Here is a 23,269-nt window from a genome sequence, read left to right as displayed (position 1 = left end):
ATGTAAGATCTGGCATTCTGAGATCACAAGAGGCATGCAGATTACTGTGTGGTAGTCATAGGTAAGGAAATGTGTGTTAGATTTCCTTAGAAGGCAGTGTATGAGGTGGGCTGAGCTCTGGGTAGAGTAAGATTTCTGTAGTCTTATCTCCTCCCACCCGTTGAATGAGATTGGCATAAAATATTCAGCTGGACAGGATTAAAGGAACCCAAAGGGCCAACAGACAAAAGACCCTAATAAAGTGACCTACAATTATCAAACAATCTATGACATGAGAAGCCTTTAGCAAATTAAAAAGTATGTCTTTATGATAAATTGCCTTGATTGTAGTCACTTAATGCTTTATTGGAGTGTTACAAAAAGATTGTATTGGCTTTGAATAAAATATGAAAGAGTCTTTTCAAAGTAAAACTTTAAATTGTGCCTCTTAGCTTTCAATAAACATTTGTTGAATTGAATTAGCAAGACAGTATTTTGGGGAGAAAGCAAAAGTTACAGCATTAAATAGCATGATATATTTTTGAAAATTCTTCCAGAAAGACTGGGGAAACCCTCACTGCCAAAGCTGTTTATTTATAGCTAGACCAAAAAAAAAAAAAAAAAAAAAATCCATTTGAGGGTCTCTGTCTTCATTGACCCCTGGGGAGCAGAATCTGACTTAAAAGCCTTTTTCATTTAAAAAAATTCTCCTTCATGACATGATATTTGTAGGAATTAAAAGCATTCCTACTTAGATTATGTTAACATCATGTATAGTTAGCAGTCATTGTACTAAAGATACATGTGTAGCCTACTGAGCGCAGGAAATAAAACAAAATTTAGATCCTAGTTCTGACAGTTGATTAGATAAGTTAATCTGTCAGAACTTCAGAAGGATACTAATCTTTAAGCGAAGATGACTCTGATATTATAGGAGTCAATTCAAGATCAGATGCATGTTGCATTAATGTAAAACTCTTTACATTGTTACTGTATTTACTTTATACTCTTAGATCACTGTTTTCCTGAGATAAAAAAAGAAGATAGTGAAAAGAGCATGGATTTTGGAATCTCTGGCCCTTGGTTTTCCACTCTGTAAAATGGGATTTTATCCCCTTGTTACGATTATTGTGAAAATGTGATACTGTCACATCTTAAGTATATAGAATTGTGCATGGTGGCATCATAGAAGCTCAGTAGAAGACTGTTGCTGTTATTTCCTTGTCACACAGAGTCAGAATCTCCCAGTAACTTCCAGTGCCTGATGTAAATACCCTCAGAGGAAAGGCCCTGGGTGAACGTGGAGGGGCTTGGTGAGCCTCTTTCTCTCAGGGATCATAAACCTAAAGTTCTGCCTTGATGGCTTACTTCATCATGTTACTGATGTTTTATGTATTTTGTCCTGCTTTTATTGTATGTTCCACAGGAGGATTAGTCCTATACAATTCTCAGACACTAAGATACATATATTTAGTCATTGGGGGTTACAGTAAGCTTTAATAGGTTAGAGATGGAAAGGAAATTTGGGACTGAAGTGGTAAAGAGGTATCACTTTAATTGAACCTTAAAAATGAGTTATATTAGGAAAAAAGTAAAACTGTGACAAAGGATGTTTTAAGCTTCGAAGGCCTCAGTGAAGATGGGCCATTTATGTACTTTATCCATGTAATATGTAGTGATAAAAAGTATGTGCTTGAGAGGCAGGCAGACCTAGTTTCGAATCCTAGCCCTGACACTTACTAGCTGTGAGACCTAGGACAAGGTTCATTATCCCTCTTAGTTTCTGTTGCCTTAACTAATAGTACTATCTCATACAAGTATTGCAAGGCTTAATTAATGAGCTATTGCATGTAAAGCTCTTAGCACAGTTGCTTGGTCTGCAGTAAGCATTCAGTACATGTTAGCAGGTGCTGTTAGCTTCCTTGTGAATAGGGCAATATGGATGAACCAGAGGTTTCAATTTGAGGTGTAATGGAGTAAGGTCAGAAAGATAAATTGGGGCTACCTGATCTGGAATAAAAGGCTAAGGGATTTGATTCTAATTAGGAATTGTAGATGGACTTAAGGTTTTTGAGTAGATGAATAACATAAATATAAAATCCTAAAGTGACAGAGCTGGAAGATCCCTTAGAGTTCAGTCTAGACTCTTCCTTTCTCAAATGGGGAAAGGGAGACCCAGAGTAGTGACAAAGTAAATTAGTTGCAGAACTGGGACTAGAATCCCGGCCTTAGACCTCCCTTAGACTCAATCATGACACCAAAATAAGTCCAAGGGATTGTTCAGCCTTTCAGTCACTTGATTGGTCAAGTGCTTAGAAAATGTGCGTTGCCAGCAGGTTCAGAAAAAAAGAAACAAGTGTTCAGATTTTGATGTGGATGAAATAAAATAGTCTTTCCATTGGTACTTTCAACCAAACAAATTAAGATTTGAAAAATCTTAATTAGTTAGAAAGTTTTCTTGATCAGTGGCAGTCACCTCAGAAAGGGGAAGTAAAAATACATGAAATGCGTGGTTCTAGAATGCCTTCGTTGCTATTTATATTATTTGTACTGCTAGTGAGATTGGAGGGTGAAGTTGTTTTGTTTTTTTTGCGGTACGCGGGCCTCTCACTGTTGTGGCCTCTCCCGTTGTGGAGCACAGGCTCCGGACGCACAGGCTCAGCGGCCATGGCTCACAGGCCCAGCCGCTCTACGGCATGTGGGATCTTCCCGGACCGGGGCACGAACCCATGTCTTCTGCATCGGCAGGCGGACTCTCAACCACTGCGCCACCAGGGAAGCCCCGAGGGTGAAGTTTTTGCTTAAATAAAATTGAAGATCATTGCTTATCCAGTACCTTTTAAAGTTGCTATTACCCAGGAATTTTAAATACAAAAACATAAAAAGAATTTAATTCCAGGTTGGCTCTTACTACCTATCTAATAAGCCATTACCACATAGATACTAATAGACCTTGGTTGGTATGATACCTATGTGCCGTTAAGTTTTTAGGTTAATAGAGAAAGATCTAACTAATTATATAGCTTTATACATTAATGATAGAATAAGATAACTTTTAAATCTTTAAATAATTGTTTCTTGATAATTGGTTCTTAAGATTAGCTCTTTGGTAGGAAAATTAAAATCTTAAACATGATTTTCTTATATATTGGGGCTCTAGGAAATATCATTTTTGCCTGAAAGCTATATAAATAGATATAATTAAAATAAACATTGAAGCCTAGGTCATATACCTATAGTCTGTGAATATGTTTATGAATGCAGACCTCTTACAGAATTCTAAATGCAGTTCAGCAGTTCACTGATGGAGATGTTTGTGACTAATAGCATTCAAACACAGCTTCTCATATAGATTATTTTGTTAACTATATAAAAGAGAACTATAGAGCTTAAAGTCATTTCAATATAACTAGTCATTTTACAGCTGCTTTGTATTTTTGCTACTTAACAGGCATACTTAAACCTTTGACTTAAGACTTGTTATTTTCAGAAGAAACTAGCTTTTTAAAGAAAAACTGAATATTTGCTAAGCATTCTGAAACATTCATAAACATTTTCTTAGAAATCATAATTTGATTGATTTGGTTATATAAAAATATAGCTTGGGGGGCTTCCCTGGTGGCGCAGTGGTTGGGAGTCCGCCTGCCGATGCAGGGGATACGGGTTTGTGCCCCGGTCCGGGAAGATCCCACATGCCACGGAGCGGCTGGGCCCGTGAACCATGGCTGCTGAGCCTGCGCGTCCGGAGCCTGTGCTCTGCAACGGGAGAGGCCACAACAGTGAGAGGCCTGAGTACCGCAAAAAAAAAAAAAAAAAAAAATATCACTTGGGGAATGGGTCTTGATTTTGTGTGTGTGTGTGTGTGTGTGTGTGTGTGTGTGTGTGTGTGTGTGTGTGTGTTGTATTATGAGAGTGGGTGATTTTGAGAAGATTTTATAAGGGTATTTGATATGTAGTTTTGCTCAGTAATGTAAATAATACAATTGAAATAAGTATTTGGAATTCATCACAGTTATCAGAAACATATTTGGAATATGACTTTGTATGTAATAATTTTGGGTCTTCTAATTTAGATGACTCATAAATTACCTCCTCAACACCTTTTTACTCAAAATGACATTTTTTGTTTCACTTTGGTCAGATAAAAATTCTTGAGTATTTCCTGCTTCTTGGACCTCTCCATGATGGAGTACTGTGAATGAGAATCAACAATAGCAAAGCAGGAAAAGATTGACGGTGTAGTTAGCAGTTGTGCCTTATCTATACATGATTTGGGACAGTTTTGCCAAACATTGAATAATTTTCCTGTGGGAAACTTGAGCCCTAAAAGGAAATGAACATAGCTAAAAGGCTGCATATCACATGGGACTTCGATTTATTTTTAGAATGGCACTGTAATGCCATATTTGGATTGAAACAATGTGATAGCCGTACCTTATTTTATTAAAAAGCTGTGTTTTCTGAAGAAGCCATTTAATTTTCTATTACATTGTGTATATAGACTCAACATAATAAGTATATAACTGTTCAGCTGATAACCATGCTAAATGTTTTAAAGTTAGCGGCGCTTATTTGACAAACATTTCTGGAGGCTGCTTTTGGAGTCTGCTTTCTGCAATAAAAGATTCTTTGGCAGTTCATTGATTATAGAATATAGTTGTCTTTTTGTTGTGCATGTTTGGGGCAAGTTGTTTTCTTACTGGAAGGGAAAAAAGAGTAAAGAAGGATTAGTAGCATTGGGTGTTGGTATAGTTAATTGATTGTCTTGAAATAGCAGAGGTCTTTACTAAATGAGTCAGTGATAATAGAGAAACCCAAATGGATTTTTGCCTCTGAGAAATGATTTTTTTTTTAAGATAATCAGCAAAGATATTTCATTCTGAGCTCCTAGAATGTTTTGGTTAGCACAGTTCATAGGTTTTAAAAAACAGTCATTGTACCATTTATATTTTGTGTCAGCTTTTCTGCTACCTGATTTATCTTTATAGTTTTATTTGGTTAAAATAAATTGATACAATGGATTTCTGAATTGGATACTCTCTAAAATTGCAGATCCCTCACAGTAGTTCACTAAGTTTCAAATATGGGAAAATCTGCCAAGTACACATTTTGCCCTTTGGCTTCTCTCCCAAGGTTGGAAATAGGCCAACATCATAAATCTCAAGTCTGATGGGAAAGAGCTGTCACTGATGGCAAGGCCTTATGCTACCTGCCTTCCATGCAGTATTTAATTTGCTTCTCATAAACTCTTCAAGGCAGTGACCATTGCATAAATTTTACAGATAGGGATATTAAGGCTCAGACCAGGGATATTAAGGCTCAGACCAGTTAAGTGACTTATCCAAGGTCATACAATTAGAAGTAGGGGAGGCAGTTTTCAGACACAGAACTGCCTGACCCTAGAGTCAGTGTTCTAACTATCACATTGTGTTCTATTACATCGTGTGACCTCGGTAGAGCACCTAAAATCCGTCTTCTCTATTCTTTGTCAGAAGTCCAGCTCCAGTCTTCACATAGTTGTAGCCAGATTCTGCAGTGCCTTCAGTTACTTCCATGTTTATGGAAATTTAGTTACAGTTTGTTCTGTGTTTGATGTGTTTGGAATGGAAATTTTAAAACATTAATTACTGAATACAGTAGTAATTGCTGAATACAGTGTTTCATTTATTTAAATATTAAAGATTAGTTTCTTGTCTCCCATTGGTCGAGCTTTTAAAGTCTTTTATTAAATGTTATTCAATGGCAGTTTTACTAGAATTACGATTTTTGCCTATAAGAGCAAATCACCAGGATAAATTTACAAAGTAATATCTACCCACAAATCCAGTTTATACTAAAATTCCTGCTATTGCATTGGTATAGAATAACAGCACTGCAAGTTGAAAGAAAACTGATTTGAAGATCAGTGGTACTAGTTACATAGGGACAAGTAAAATTATGTTTGCATGACTATACATTTTTATGTTCTTGAAATCTGAATTTAAGGTAAAAATGTTTTTGCGCTGTCAGTGTTAAATGAGCCCATCAATCAGATACTTATTTCTAGAATTCTTGTTGATTGAACTATGAAATGCTATTGAAGGGCTTTAATTTGTTTTATACAAATACACTGTACTTCATTACTAAGGTATTGAGGTACCTTATTAGAATATTTACAATTCAGAAAAGTAGGAAAATGTAAATAAGAAAGAGATTTGGAAAATAGAGATAGAACAGGAAGATAATACACAGATATACAGGCCATGACCTCCTGTATTGTTTAAGATTGGGCTGCAAATTTGGTTGTGAGGGTTCTGGAGGCCAAAACAAAAATGGACATTTAATCATTGTCCATGGGGGAAAAAATAGCCGTATTTCTTTAGAAGAAACAGAATTTCTGATAAGGACACTGAGTAATGTGGTAGGAGGTGTCCTCACCACCACGAGATACAAGATTTCTATGGCAATTTTTTTTAAATAGTGTCTCAAAACATGCCAGTAGCACAGTTTCATGAAGGCAGTTCTTTGAGAGGCCAGGATATTGTAGTCTAACAATACATCTATCAAGTGGTCAACCCTAATCAAAGAATAAAACCATAATAATTTAAAATATTACATATTTTATTTTAAAACCTGAAATGATTAAGATACATGTTGGAGGCCACCTAGCATTTAGGGAAAATGCCTTTTCTTTGAATAATTTACAAAAGGGCCACATGTTGAGACTTTTTTCACTTTGTTTTTATGTTTAAGAGTATCATATATTTCTCTGTGTAATTAGAGCTTTAGCGATTTCTGCTTTTTCATAAACACTGAATAGCCTTCATATGAGTAAAAGGAGGAAGCACATTATCAAAGTCTGTATCATGTTGATTTTATTTGTAAGAGTCTAGAAGACAAAAGCATTTTTTCATATATTAGGAATTATAAATGCCATTCACTACTGATAAGAGAATTTCTTCACTTTTATAGTATGTTTATTTGGGTTAAGAACGTGAACTAGAAAGCTGAACCAGTTGGGTTCCAGTCCCAGCTCCTCACTTTGCTTGCCAGGTGATTTAACTTCTTTCCTCTTTTGCCAAATGGGGGACATAATAGAGCCCACCTCAGGGGGTTGTTGTTAACACAGGTAGAGCTATAAGATATATCCATATATAAGGTGCTTAGAACAATGAGTACAGATCCTTGTTCGCTCTAGTTATTATGGCTTAAATAATTATTTTTAAGTCTGTAAAGGTGAGTTTGTCAATAGGAAGTAAGTGGCTCTGAACCTTATATGTATCATATATCCCCTGAGAATTCATTTATTCAGAAAATATTTATTGAGTTCCTACCATTTGTCAGGTACTCTTCTAGGTGCTGGAGATGCATGTGAACAAAACAGAAATCTCTGCCCTCATGAAGCTTCACATTCTAGTGAATCTGTTAAAATCTAAGAATGTTCTTCTTAGAAAAAGAACACACAAAACTTTGCAGTCAGTGTCAGAGAATTTATGGTAAACCTTAAATCTGTTTATTAAATCTCAGGCTAAGAATACCTTACATACCTTCTTTTTATTTTGTCAGAATTCCTGTGAGGCATTCCTTAAGATGGCTACAGTATTTGATTTTAAAAGACAGAGCTATTTTTTAAGCGACAAAATAATTGTTAACTAAAATAATTGTTAACTGTTTTTCTTAATCACCTTTTTTGACTCTGTTAAAATGGTGCTAATAGAAATGCTATTAGATTTAACATGACCCATTGAAATGAAATTTCCAGATTTTGCAGGTTTTTGTAGGCCCATTTTGATCTTGCCCAAACACAAGAACATCTGTTTTCGTAGGCTTAGAAGTCTTATTCTTCACCTTTGCACTTAAGCAATTCTGCTACTTCCAAAACACATGAAATTAAATTACAAATGACAGGAGTTACGTTTAATTAAGAAAAATGATTTTACCTCCAGAAGGTTTTTAGTCCTTATTTATTAATTTTATAGTATAGTATTCCTTCAATTTCATTTTCCTTCTTTTGAGTTTTTTTCTTAGGGAATTTAAAAAACTAAGTCTTTAAAATCACTTCTGACAATCTGTAGCTGGCTTTTAAAGAGCAAAATGTAACCAAAAAATTACTTTATTTCTGTGAAACATATTGTAAAGAGAGGATATAGCATGATGGATTTGAGTGGAATTTTGGTGGTATTTGTTTTGTTTTCATAAGTATTAGATGATGGCTTTTAACAAAGCATTTATAACATTTTGGATAGTCTTAAGAAGATCTTTTTCTTCAGGCAACAAGCTACTTTGGAAATAATCTTCTCTATGCTGGTTATTTCTCATGGCAACCTTCCACTGCATTTTCTTTGTTTGGGTACTTTCTTTTTCTTCCTGCCATTCTTAGCTTTCTATTTTTCAACTTGAGTTTACAAAGGGTGTGTATTCAGAGGGTTTCCGTCAGTTCCCAGTACCTTGTTAATCCTGAGAAGTTACTCAGAGAGCCAATTCTCACAGTAAGGTATAAAAATAGTCATCCAGAAAAATTACAGAATGTGGTACCACTGTGATTTGACCTAATGGACGACTTTCAAAACCAAGATGGGAGAAGGAAACAGCACAAATGTTATTTCCTTAGATTTTTCTTTGCACAGATTATTTTAGACAAGCCTTACAATTTAAGAAAGTAACAAAACGTCACTATTGCTTTCTTACATACACTAAAAAGAGCATAAGAATTGGGGACAAGAAAGAAATCATCTAGAAATCAGTTACATCAACAGAGCCTCCTTTTTATTACTATTGAGCTTGTACCCACAGCATTCACCAGTTTTATTCCACAAATTTAGTCCACCATTTTATTGAGTGCCTAATAAGTGCAAATCTTAGTAGGATATGTTTGTTTCAATTAGTGAGCCAATACTGATGTATTATTATCAACTGAAGTTCATGTTTTATTTAGATATCCTTTGTTTATTCTTAATGTCCTTTTTCTCTTCCAGATCCCATCCAGGATACTTCGTTATATTTAGTCCTTCTGTCTCCTTAGGCTCCTCTTGACTGTGTTTCAGTTTCTTAGACTTTCTTTGTTTTTGATGACTTTGGCAGCTTTAAGGAATACTGGTCAGGTATTTTATAGAATGTCCCTCATTTGGAATTTGTCTGATGTTTTTCTCATAAGGTTATGAGTTTAGGGGAAAAATAACACAAAGGTAAACTCCCATTTTCATTACCTCATATCAAGGGTATGTACCATCAACATGACTTGTCACTATTAGTGTGGACGTTGATCATCTGGCTATGGTCATGTTTGTCAGATTTCTCCATTGTCGTTACTCTTTTTTTCCTCTTACCATACTGTACTCTTCAGAAGGAAGACACTGTGCACAGCGCACACAGGAGTGGGCTCCCTCCATAAGGGCAGGGTGGTTTTTTTGTGTGTGTTTCTTTTCCGGCTGCGCCGCATGGCATGCAGGATCTTAGTTCCTCGGCCAGGGGTCGAACCTGTGGCCCCCTGTGGTAGAAGCACAGAGTCTTAACCACTGGACCAGTAGGGAAGTCCCAGGGCAGGGTGTTTTCATAAATTATTTGGAATTCTTCTTCATGGTAGATTTGTCTCTTTTCCCCCCATTTATTTACTTATTTGGTTGTTTATTTATATAAGTATAGATTCATGGATATTTATTTTATACTTTAGATTATAATCCAGTAATACTTCATTAATTTTGTTGCTTACATTGTTCCAGCTTTGGCTACTGGGAACTCTGGCTCATGTTTCCCTTTGACATGTTCCCATTGTTGTGGGTTTGTTTTCTTTGTGGTGTGAGTCAGGGGGGAAGTTCTTCCTTACTCTTTGGCAATTCTAGGTGTTCCAGGATCATCTTGTATATTTCCTGCCCCAGCACTAGAATCAGCCATTTCCATAAGGAGCCTGGTTCCTTTTATTAGTAAATGGTATTAGAAACCAAGATCCTGGCACTAGGTGTGCTCATTGCTACTGGGTGTTATTGCTTCTAGGCCATGGCAACTGACAGGACAAGGAAATATATGCATGATAGTGCTGGTTTTTTTGGTTTTTTTTTTTTTTTACATCTGTCAGCATGTGGGTTCAGCAAACAATGCATTGGAATTAGAATGGGATGGAGTCAGTAAACTTTATGTGTAGTTCTTTGCAACTTCAGGTACAATTCTTAGTTATATACAGACTAGAAGGAGGCCAGGACAAGTATGTAAGTGACTATTCCAAAACAGCAGGGCAGCTGCTGTGAGGGTGCTACCAGTGTGGTATATAAATTCGTACAACTTTTCTGGAGGACAAATTGGCATTGTAAGTCAAAATCCAAACACAAGAGTTACACTGGGCCTTTGGGGGAAAGGAGTGATTGTGGAAATAATCTCTTAGCCCTTAAGAATCATGGCTCTACTTTACAGCCTTGTTTATAGCAGAAGGAGTAGAACAGCCTGAATCTTCCAAAGTCAGAGATTTGGCCTAGTAAGTTATGGTATAGACATGTGACAGGTTAGTGTGCATTAAAAATGCTAGGGTAGGATAACTGTCAGATAACAGGAAAAAAGGCTCACAACATTTTACAGTTAGTAAAACTAGTAAGTTAGTAAAATTAATTTTCAAAACAATGTAAGCTCATTTTATAAAAATAATTATATAGAAAGTTAGATATATGCTTATCAAACATTAACTACAGTGAAATTATCTTTTTTTCTCATTTTCCCCAGTATTATTATTGTAAGGAAGCAAAAATGTCTTATTAAAATAAGAAAACAAAAAGGGTTTGTTATTATACTAAGAAAATAAAAGGTTAGATTTTTCCTTTTAAGATGCAGTAAAGTATATCATTAATTTGGGATTATGTTTGGGGAACAGTGACTAGTCCCATTTGACAGGAGTATGGGAAGGGGAAATAAAAAAGATTTGGATTTTAGTGTGAGGTATTAATTCTTAGTATTTGTTTAGTGGATAAATTTTTAAAGTGCTATTATTTTAGAGTATGGTATTTAATGAAATTATTTCCAACAATGTATGTATGTATTCCATTATATGGATGGTAATTTGTTTATCTCTTTTTTTATGAATGGACATTTGGGGTTTCTAGTTTTTGGCCATTACAAATAATGTTATTAACATTTTTGTACATTTTTGGTTTTCTTTTGGACACGTTTTTCTTTCTCCTGTGTGATACTTAGGAGTGAAATTGCTGGGTCTCTGTAAATGCCTATTTAACTTTACAGGAAACAGCCATGTAATTCACTAAAGTGGATGTATCATTTTATATCTCCATTAGCAACAGTTAAGAGTTCCAGTTGTTTCATATCCTCACCAACATTTAGTATTGTCTTTTTATTTTAGCCAGTCTAATATGTTTCAATGTGTATGTTTAGTTTCTGAATTGTGTATACTGTTTGTAATGCTGCTTGAACTATAAGGGACAATATGGCACTATAATTACAGGGTTTCATTTAAATCTTTACTACATTGCAGATACAGAAATATACAGACTTTGAAGAATTGACTTTTGTAAAATGCAGCAAACATTTTTAAGATTCATTATTACATGAAAAAAAGTGTTCAAAGGTAAATACATTTCAAGTTGTTGCAGCTTGTTTGTGACAGAATTTCTGCAAGTAAAACATAAAAAGTTAATCAGTAATAACATGTCAGTATATTCAAAATCATTACAAAAATCTTCTCTCTGGTCATGTTGCTGGTGACAAATTATTGTGTTGTATATTTAGAGAAGGGCTTGGCAAACTGCAGCAAATCCAGCAGGCTTCTTGTTTTGAAAATAAAGTTTTATTAGAATGCAGAAATGCTTGTTTATTTACATATTGTCTATGGCTACTTTTTCTCTACAAAGGGAGAGTTGAGTAAGTATCTGCCATCTGGCTCTTAACAGAAAAAGTTTGCAAAATGTTAATACTGCATGATCATATGGCAGTTTTGTTATTTTCTGGAGATTAAAGCTGTTTTTCTTACGGTAAATGAAGCAACCAAAACATAAAGCCAGTTGATTAAAAAAGAACTACGTCTGCCATCACTTCAGTAGTTTTCAGGACCTATCACCTTACAGTTGTTTTGCCATTCCCTGTTCTTTTAAGGTTTATGTCTCTGCATGATTGCCTCAAGTACATTTGTAAAAGCTTGTTCTCTGTTAAGCCATTTTACTAATTATAGTCTGGTGAAAGGATGTATTTGGTTGACTTAATCAATTTGGCCATGAATAGTGTCAGCCAATATGCCTTGTGCTAGCAAGTTCCCTATGTCAGCTACATTTATGTTTAACTCCTTAGAAATAAAAGGACTATGTATTGTGGTATAAATCTTAATTTTATCAGCACTTGGGTGTCGATATTTTACAAAAGCTCTTTGCTGTGTTCTCTTAGGAAGGAATCATCCATAACGTTACTGTGATTTGTTTTCAGAATCTTTTCAAATTTAACGATGTCATTATTCTGATAGGAACTTACTGAATTCATCATTGTTAGAATTTTTGGATCATTTTTGTACAGCTTGGCCTCTGGCAAGTCAAATGGATTTATTCCCAAGTTCTTCATATTTCCTAAGACCAAATATTTTAAGCAAGTGGTTCACATGGAACTCCTCGATTTATTATCATTCTTGCAGGCTTCAAAAATTCAGCATGTGAATTTTCAAAATCACCTAATCTCAAGGGCATTTTCCCCCTTACTTATCTGATGACTCCCATGATCAAATGGTTGAGGGATGGCAAATGGATGAGAACTAACCAGTTACAGAGTTTTTTCAGTTTTTTGTTATATTCCCATTCTGTGTGCATTTGAATGTATGTCCAAGTCATATATCTCATAATTTTATATCCTTTTTCAAGTTATCTTTATCATCAGTCTAATATGACTGATAAAACTGGCATAAAATATTTTGAAGCTTTCCATATTCCTCTCAATTCTTCATATAATTTTCTAACCTTCATGCTTGTCCTAAGCCAGAATCTATCATTCTTAGCATGTCTCAGAACTTTAATTGTTGTTTCATGAAATTCCTAGAGTGAATTCATCTGACATTTAAAAAAATCTGAATTCTCTTTTGGAAATATTCCAGTGGATATATAATTCAAGAACAGAATTAACAGCTTTTTCAGAATAATTTCTTATGGCTGAACTACAAATATAGATCAATAAAATGTCCATCTTTTCTGGAAAGTTTTGTCAATGTGAAATTTATTTTAATCATTGTTTTAGTGCTTGAAGTCCCCTTTCTCCTTTTTGTTTTCAAGTTCTAGAACTTTTCAGAAATTACTTAATGCTGCTTTGGGTCATCTTCCTTCAGTGCTTTGAAATTATCATTCTGATTTTCCAAATCTCCATTGATTGAATTACTCTCTGCAGAATGTTCCAGGTGGTAGCCCTCCTATCATTGCACAAGAAATCATTCTCCTTGGTAGACACTTTGGCTGGCTAGCTCATTGTAGTTTTAATTGGCATTGTCCTGGTAACTACCTTTTCATTTGCTTATTTGCCATTTGTATATTTTCTTTTATAAAGTGCTCAATTTTTGTCCATTTTAGTAATTGTCTCTTTCTTTAAGTTCTGTATATATTCTGGATACAGTTCCTTTTGAGATATATGTACCGCTTGCCTATTTCTTTTCTTAATGGCATATTTTATAAGCAGAAAAATTTTAATTTTAGTTAAGTTCAGTTTATTATTTTTCCTCTTAATGATTCTAGGGGTGCAATAAGTTTTTGTCATGCTGCAGTTTCACAGTTGAAGCTGGGACTATTTATGGTCGGTTGTTGTTTGAGCTGTTCATGAAACAGATTTATTTCAAATAAAGATTTCTTAATTCCCAGTATGCCTGTGATTTTCTCTTTGTGTTGCTATTTTACATTCTATGTGTTGGTTAAAATTAAAACTGAGTTCAAGAGAATTCCCTGGTGGTCCAGAGGTTAGGAGGACTCAGCACTTTCACTGCAGGGCCTAGGTTCGATCCCTGGTTGGGGAACTAAGATCCCGCAAGTCGTGTGGCACGGCCAAAAATAAATAAATTAAAAAAACTGAGTTCAAGAGAATTCACATATCCTAGGCTGAATAAAAATTGTTAACCCACAATAATATAGCATATGTTTTTGATACAGACTCCTTTTCCTTGTCATTTCTCTTGATAATTGCAGGATGATTTGATTTATTTTGCATTTAGAGCTAGACTCAAAGTCTTTGTTCTATTTCTTTTCTTTTTTTTTTTTTTTTTGGCGGTACGGGGGCCTCTCACTGTTGTGGTCTCTGCCGTTGCGGAGCACAGGCTCTGTACGCGCAGGCTCAGCCGCCATGGCTCACGGGCCCAGCCGCTTTGCGGCATGTGGGATCCTCCCGAACCGGCGCACGAACCCGTGTCCTCCGCATTGGCAGGCAGACTCCCAGCCACTGCACCACCAGGGAAGCCCCTTTGTTCTATTTCTCATGACAGTTATTTTCTCTTGCCTGCATATGACACAATTTGGAAGTCACTAATGAGTCAATCATTATAGCAGTCTTGGTTTTTTCAGGTATTTAGTTGGAATGTCTTTTAAATTATTAATAAGGTTCTTTTCTGATTTAGTTTAGTGCCTCTTTCACATGAGTCTTGAATTAATAAACATTAGCATTAGAGATTCTAGTTTAAGGAGAGCTGTTGACCACATGAGCATTGCCATCACTCAATCTTAAGGAAGCTTTTGGACTTTTATTCGATATATTTATCAAGCACTGAGTATGTGTCATGCATTGTGCTAGGCTCTGTGGAAGTTACAAAACTAAAGTACAATTTTTGCCCCTACATGAATAGCTTTATAGGAAGATAAGATATACAAAAATAAAAATAATACATATTCTAGGAACCATATGGTTGAGTGTTCTGTATGTCAGCGCGCGTGTGTGTGTGTGTGTGCGCATGCACGCACATGTGCATTTGTGTGCATGGGTGTGTGCTTATGTGTGAGTGTGTGTGTTCAGAGGACAGCCCCAGCTGTCAGCCATGCTGGAGACTTTGCTCACTTTCACTTTTATCAAGTGTTTTACGTACATGTCAGATAATACTGGAATCTCTTTACATGTTTATAATTTATAGACACATTTAATTGTAACCCTCACTACAACTTTATAAAGTAGATGCTATTAGCCAGAGAAGATAAGAAGCTCACCTAAAGTTTTTTAGCCAAGTAAGAGATGAGCCAGCTTTCAAACCCAGATATGTCTGACTCTAAGCTACGCCCCTGGTTCTAAGGCCTTAAGGTAAAGATGGATTGACATCGTTCCCATCATTTAGGTACATATAGCTAAATTAGTACTGGGAATTCTTAATCTAAAGGACCTGCATCATCCTGGGTCTCTTTTTCAATTGTATGAGTATCCCCTTTTGTTTGTTTTTCCATTTTAAAATCACCTTTATTTAGATGTAATTTATATACAGTAAAATTCACCAGTTTTAAGTGAACAACTCAATATGTTTTAATTACCACCACAGATATGGTGGATAATAATTCCATCACTTCAGAAAGTTCTCTAATACCTCTTAAAAATCAGTCTTCTCTTGGGCTTCCCTGGTGGTGCAGTGGTTGAGAGTCTGCTTGCCGATGCAGGGGACACGGGTTCGTGCCCCAGTCCGGGAGGATCCCACATGCCGCGGAGCAGCTAGGCCTGTGAGCCATGGCCGCTGAGCCTGTGCGTCCGGAGCCTGTGCTCCACAACAGGAGAGGCCACAGCAGTGAGAGGCCCGCGTAACGCTTAAAAAAAAAAAATTTTAAAAAATCAGTCTTCTCCCTTTAGCTGCAGCCTCGTCCAAACACTGATCTGCTTTATATAACTTATGATTTTGCTTTCCTAGAATTTCATGTACATGGAATTATAGAAAATAGTCTCTTGTGTCTGTCTTCTTTCACATAGTCTAATGCTTTTGAGGTATATCTTATGGTGTGTATCAGTAGGTTTTTTCCCTTTTTATTGCTGAGTAGTATTCCATCACTGTATGCACATACCACAGTTTATTTATCCATTTACCCATTGGAGCACATCTGCATTGTTTCCAGTATGGGCTATTAGGAATGAAGCTGCTATGGACATTTGAGTTCAAGTATTTGCATATATTTGTATTTTCATTTCTCTTGGATAAATACGTAGGAGTGGAATCACTGAATTGTATGGGAAGTGTACGTCTAACTTTATATATAAGAAACTTCCAAACTGTTTCTAAAGTATTTGTACCATTTTACATTCCCACCAGCAATGTATGAGAGTTCCAGCTGTTTCTCACCCTTTGCCAGTCCTTGGTATATTGGGTCCTTTTAATTTTAACATTTAGTGGGCTTGTAAAGGAATCTCATTGTGGTTTTAATTTATGTTTTGCTGATAACTAATGATGTTGAAATTTTTTTATGTGCTTATTTGCCATCTATGTGTCTTATTTTATGAAGCATCTATTCAGTATTTTACCACCATTTCCCCCCTTTTAAAATCAGTTGTTTGTCTTATTTTGAGAGTTATATATCTGGATTCAACTCCATTATCAGATAGATTTTATAGGTAATTTATCCTATAAATTCATGGTCGTGGCTTACATTTTCATGTTTTTAACAGTGGTTTTTGAATATTAAAATTTTTTAATTTGATGGAGTCCAGTTTATCATTTTTTCTTTTCTGATTCTGTGACTCATAGGGACCCCTCTACATAGCTCTGCAGCTCTCTTTCTGTTCAGCTTTGCCTCTCCAGTACTCTGAGCTATAAATTCTAGCTACCTTGCCCTCCCTGAATTCTGCTCTCTTTTTTCTCAGCTCAGGGAGGCACTCCCCATCCCCAGCTCTGTTTCAGTTCCTTCTCCATGTGCTACAGCCTGGAAGCTGCCGCCAGACAAATAGCTGTTGTAGTCTTAGGTCTCACCTTGGATTTTGTCCTGTCAGGGATCACCACAGTTCCTGAGCTGCCTTAACTGCTGTTAGTGGTGCATTTAAAAACTAGTAGTCTGACAATCTCTTTGGAAAGCAGTTTGGCAATGTCTTTGAAGGTTTAAATAGTTTACAGGTTAAGAAAGATAGGCTTTAAAGATGGTTCACCAGAGATGGAGTTTGAGGCGGTAAGACTAGTGTTTAAGGGTACAGACTTGTAATGAGTAGTAAATAAGCCAGAGATCTAATGCACAGTATTATAAATATAGACAGTAATGTACTATAATTGTGTAATGTGATATTGCTATAGCAATCATATTCCAATATGGTATACATGTATCAAAAGTAACATGCTGTACACTTTAAATTTACACAATGTTACATGTCAAATTTATTCAGTAAAAAAATCTTTTTAAATGTAAAGTTAGTTCAGATCCCACAACTGTAAAATATTTATGGCCCTGGGAACCTGATTACCTGAAAGGCTAGAGAAATTACCCGACAAGAAAGAATATCACTCATTTTTCACTTGAAACAGGAGTATCAGGCTCTTGGATGGTGTGCTGAATATGATGTAGTCTCACCAAGGAGAATCAAGTCTATTGTCTTAGCTATGAAGACAATGCATTGTTAAAACAGAAGGTCATGTTTTTGTGTTCTAGTTATTTACCAAGTGAGCAAATAAAATTTAACAAGGGGAAGCTATTAGAAATAGCTGGATGCTTGACATATTTTATGACATTATTGACATTTGTTCAGTTTTAGTAACTCATTGTAGAAGAGGAAACAGTTTTTCTCCATTGGTAAAAGCAAGGAATATTTTCCCATAGCCTGTTTGAATTCCTTGGCATTTAATAGTCTAGTTTCCTATTGAGTAGACCACTATGTGAATTTTTATGCCATTTGTCCCTAGGACAAACCCCAATCAAGGGATTTCTCTTTTCCCTTTGAGAACCTGGCACATGAGTTTTGTGCCAAAGGATCAATTAAAGCAGCAATTTTTGTACCCAGTTTTTCTAACGGAAGCACTTTGCCTCCTTCTTTTGAGGTTAGGTTGAGTGTTTTCCTGGGGGCAGTCTATTTTTTTTTTCTTTTTTTGCGGTATGCGGGCCTCTCACTGTTGCAGCCTCTCCCGTTGCGGAGCACAGGCTCGGAGGCGCAGGCTCAGCGGCCGTGGCTCACAGGCCCAGCTGCTCCGCGGCATGTGGGATCTTCCCAGACCACGGCACAAACCCATGTCCCCTGCATCGGCAGGCGGACTCTCAACCACTGTGCCACCAGGGAAGCCCGGGGCAATCTATTTTGAATCACATTTTCCCTCTTACAATAGAAAGGTTACCAGCTGCACTTACTTGCAACAGGGGTGGAATAGATGTGAGGTGTATAGAGTGAAATGGGTTGATTTTCTTTCATCTTTTTTTCCCCTTAATATTTGCTTTTGCTTTGGCTTCCCTGAAGACACAATAACTCTGGGCATGCATATGTGTAAGTATGTCCCTGCAGCATTTTAAAGCATGTAAATGAGAAGACCTTGTTGTATAAGCCCAAACAAGTACGGACGTAATTGACTACTAAACCTTCTCTTTCCTAATGTTTGCACAGGAGTCTCCCCAGGACAGTGCTATCACTCGTGATATTAACCGGACATTCCCAGCGCATGACTACTTTAAGGACACAGGAGGAGATGGACAAGATTCCTTATATAAAATATGCAAGGTATTTCGTATGAAAAAAAAAAGACAGTTTTTTTTTTTTTTAAATTTTTGTCTGTGTTGGGTCTTTGTTGCTGTGCACGGGCTTTCTCTAGTTGAGGTGAGAGGGAGCCACTCTTTGCTGCAGTATGTGGGCTTCTCATTGCCATGGCTTCTCCACAATGAGAGAGCACGGGTTCTAGGCGCGCGGGCTTCAAGTAGTTGAGGCACACACGCTCAGTAGTTGTGGCTCGCGGGTTCTAGAGCGCAGGCTCAGTAGTTGTGACGCATGGGCTTAGTTGCTCTGTGGCATGTGGGATCCTCCCGGACGAGGGCTCGAACCCATGTCCCCTGCAGTGGCAGGCAGATTCTTAAGCACTGAGCCACGAGGGAAGTCCAAGACTCAGTTTTAAATGGTGATTCTGGTTCTTTGAAATTATGCAAAGGATAACTACAAAACGTAATTTATATTTGATGTTCAAGAATGCAAAAAAATGAGAGAAAAGTCTTTGTAAAATCAACAGTAACAACACAATTTTAGATTCATAATGAACAGGATATAATTAAAAATAAAATGGTAGGATTTCTTTTACCCTTTTAATCTAGCTCCCCCTCACCTTCCTGCAAAATGTCCCAGAAAGAAACCCTGTGCTCACTGTCTCTCATCCTTACTTCTGACCCCACTGCACTCTTGTTTCTCTCTCATGATGATCTTCATTGCAGCTCTCTCTGCTCCTGACTTCTCGCCCTCCTGGTTAAGCTCTCACTTCTCTAACTACTTCGCTCATTCTCTCATGATTTTTCTCTCTCTCTGCCTGCTCCTAAAACAGAGGCCTTCCCCTAGGTGCTCAGTCACTGGTTCCTGTAGCTCTACACTGTCTCCATGGGTGACCCTTTCCACTCCCACAGCTTCAGCTATCACCACTGCACAGATGTTCCCAAATCTACATTAACTCAAGGCCTAAATTTCCAGCTGCTCGTTGGTCTCCATGTAAAAGTCTGTCAAGTACATCAGACAAAACAGGTCTAAAACTGGGTTCATTTAAAAAAACACTTTATTATGAAAATTTTCAAACATACATAAAAGTTGAATAGTGTAAATAAATTTGTATATATCCCTGTCCAGATTGAATATTTATCAATATATTGCCACAGTTTCTTCATCTGTCCTTTTAAAAAAATTTTCCTGAAGTACTTAAAGCAAACCTCAGACATCATAATCCTAAACTCTTCACCGTACATCTCTAAAAATAAGATCATTATCCACCTGTATCATCCATCATTATCCATCAGTACCATCCAATAGCCACTCCATATTCAGATTTCCCTAAATGTCTTTATACATTTAGTTAGAATCAGGATCCAGCAATATTCATACTGTGGTTAGTTGTTATATCTCTTTTAATTAAAAACAGTCCTCCTTTTTTTCCCCATGCCATTTTCTTGCTGAAGATACAATCATTTCTCTGTTATTTTCTAGTTCCTTCCTTTGGCCGTGTTCAGTTTGATATGATTGACGTCTCTTTAAGCCGTACTTCCCTCACTATTCACTGCCCTGGTACAGGCAACTATGATACGTTGCTGGCACTTTTTTACAAAAGCCGCCTTGCATTAGTCTCCCTGCCTTTGGGTTCTAGCCTATTTATTATTTTCTCTGTGTTGACCCTAGAATTGGATCATTTTAGTGGCCTCCACTAGACCCACTAAAACCTTTAGTGCTTTGTCTAACCCACAGAATGAAATAAAAATTCCTTAGTTCATTTCCTGGTCCTAGATTCATTAGCTTAGTATTAAAGGCATTTTATAATATATCCAGGCTTACTCCCTAAATATTTTATGCTTCAGTCACATTGAACTTCTCACTGTACTCTGGTTGATTTACTTGTCAAACTTCCCAACTGAACTGTGAAGTTCTCAAGGGCAAGAATCATTTCTTACATATGTTAGCATCTATAGCACTTGCACAGTGCACGCCATATTATAGAAGGTGCTCATTAAATGTTGATGAATTAATGAAATGCCTTTTCTTCTCCATATTTCATTACAGCCCCCATGAACCTCATATTTCAAACGTTTCCCGAATGTATTATGTACATGAAAGTACTTTCAAACTTTTGGGAAATGTTTGAAATATAAAGCATTCCTTCTAGCTTTTCTATGAGCCTGAAAAATGCTCCCCTCATTCTCTACCTGTAGAAATTCAATACATTTTTATCTTAGTACATAATTGATTAAGCCATGTGCTGAGCACTTTACTTGAGAGGACTGAGAATAATTCATCAGCTCTATTATATAAATACTGTGATTATTCTCATCTTACAAATAAGGAATATAAGCATTGGGCCTAAGAGCCAGACCGAGACATTAGCAATTGTGAGATTTCAGCCCAACTCTATCTAACTGTGAGGCCTCTATTCTTTTTTGACTAATCGACTGTCGATTGGTACCTTCATCAGTTTTGTCAAACTGCATTCCACAGAGCTGTGTTGGCATATATTACTACTAGTTTTTAACAGTCTTAACAAAATGGGTATTAACTCGTTAATTTTTACTGATTTGATAGGTAGAAAGTGGTCTCATTAAATTACAAAATATCATTTCTAAATCCCTCTGTGCTGCTTGTCTTTGGAAAAGCATATGTGTTTCTCGTTCTGTAGCCCTCTCATCAGATAAGCTTTGACAAAATGGGGGATATAATGAGATTATATTGAACTCTACCTGAATTTATGAAAGCATGGTTATATATAAAAACATAAACAGTGATTGGTGAGTGCCTGCTGTGTAAAACATATATATGTATATATTTTTAAAGCTATAGTTTCACCAAAAGCTAATGATAAAATCCCATGTGTATATTAACTTGTCATCTAATAAACGTTGGCATCACATTTTGCTAAGTGATCTGAAATTTAAATATACCCATTTCTAAGTTGCTTTCTTGGGACACAGAAGAACCTTGGGGAAAAAAATGGAGAATAAAGAGAGTTTCATCAGAAATAAATTTGTCAAACAGGGAATAGCGTTCTGAATCTATCGGAATTCCCCTTTCCCCCCACAACTTACATGAGAACTGTAAATATTAACCATAAGAACAAGACTCTGAAGAACAACTACAGAACCAAAGAGTAACCCACAGGACTATTTGATGTCAATATTCTGTTAATGATAACGTTCAGAAGAGATGAGTTGTAATCATCTGCTGCCAAGGAAAATACGAATGAAAATTCCAAAGAACCCACAAATGGTTTCAGAGTAATCCCTCTTATCAGAAAAGTTATCACTGGCATTGTGGAAAGGATTGTATTTTGGCATCTTTGCCAAAAGATTTTTTTTCCCAGAAAGAAAAATGAATAGCAATAACAGTGTTTAGTGAGTGCCTGCTATATGTGTTGAGGTGCTGGCTAGGTTGAATAGGACATCACCCCAGCCTCTAAGAAGTTCACAGTCTAGTAGAGAAGATGGACATTTAAAATACAGTGTGGTAAGTGCTATGATAACCATACATTTGTAACAAGTACCATAGAAGTACCGAGGAGAGAGAGAATCCTGGGGGAATGGAATATGTTTGGAGCCTCAGTGAAGAACACATTTTTCAGACAGAGAAGAGGGAAAAGCATGAGCAAAGACAGGCGGAATGACAACTTTTTTTTTAATGCTAAAATGGTTTTTGCTTAACCTTACCACTCCTTGGCTACAGGAAGTGGCGTGGTGACAGCGTTATTTATAATAAAGAAAAACTGGAATTGAAGAGAAATGTTTGCATCATTCACTGCCCATCAGAATGCCACAGTGGAGTGTGGGTAGCATCTTCGAGGTTCCCGTGTTCAAGTTCCTATAAGGCAACTATGACTCAAGAGTGACTACATTCATTTACACCTCGTGTGTTTTCCCCCCCAGGCTTATTCTGTGTATGATGAAGAAATTGGCTATTGCCAGGGCCAGTCATTTCTTGCTGCTGTTCTGCTTCTCCATGTGAGTAATTAGGTCTCTATGTATGACTTACACATGTCCTGCCTCAGCTTATACTAGCCTTAGACTTGATCATGGTTTTTTATTTCCTTTGGCCAGGCTTTAGCCTATGAAGGTTAACTCCTATATCTGGAAACCTTTTCCTTAAATTAATACAGTGTCATCATGGGAGAGAAACATGGTAAAAAATAAATGACAGTGTTGAAAATTGGTACAAGGGTAGACTTTTTTTATTACTAGGGTGATTGGATAGACTTTAGTCTTGATTGAACCCTTTGGGGACATTTTATCTTCTCTAAAGTAGCCGCTGTCATCAGTCTTTGTTTTGAGATTTATGTATTGGGGTGGAAGAGAGGCAGAGAAGTTGGGTTGCTTTAGCACCATTTTATTCATTTGTTCATTCATTCAGCAAAGACCTTTACCCTCCATCTTACTGATATTTTTTAAAATCCACAGCAAAATTGAAAAAATGTTAAGGTGAACACTGATATACTCTTGACCTGATATATCAGTATTCTTCCACACTGCTTTCTCTGCATCTCTCTCTCTTTCCTCTTTTTCTCACACACACACACACACACACACACACACACACACACACACTTTTTTTTTAATGGAAAAGAAATTTTTTGAAATTATCTTTGGAAAATAAGTAGCAGACATCAAGATACTCCACTCCTAAATACTTGTGCATGTATCTCCTGAGGACCTAACCAGAATATCACAGTCATATCTCAGAAATTCGACACTGATTCACAGTGTCTTACCCA

At 36.6% G+C, this 23,269-nt stretch overlaps 1 protein-coding gene across 2 annotated transcripts in view; it reads left to right on the top strand.

Moving 5' to 3' along the window:
• The window catches only part of RABGAP1 (RAB GTPase activating protein 1), a 150,612-nt gene that overhangs the window by 93,319 nt on the left and 34,024 nt on the right, over positions 1-23,269 (top strand). For both annotated transcript variants that reach the window (XM_082842511.1, XM_082842512.1), the window contains 2 exons: positions 18,442-18,555; positions 22,428-22,502. In XM_082842511.1, the coding sequence (XP_082698637.1) occupies positions 18,442-18,555; positions 22,428-22,502 (189 nt within the window). The remainder of the gene's footprint in view (positions 1-18,441; positions 18,556-22,427; positions 22,503-23,269) is intronic.

This window comes from Leucopleurus acutus, assembly GCF_964270905.1.
Source record: "Leucopleurus acutus genome assembly, chromosome: 7".
NCBI classification, from domain to species: domain Eukaryota; kingdom Metazoa; phylum Chordata; class Mammalia; order Artiodactyla; family Delphinidae; genus Leucopleurus; species Leucopleurus acutus.
The sequence above is the reverse complement of the archived record's forward strand: the minus strand, read 5'-3'. Positions and strand labels throughout refer to the sequence as shown.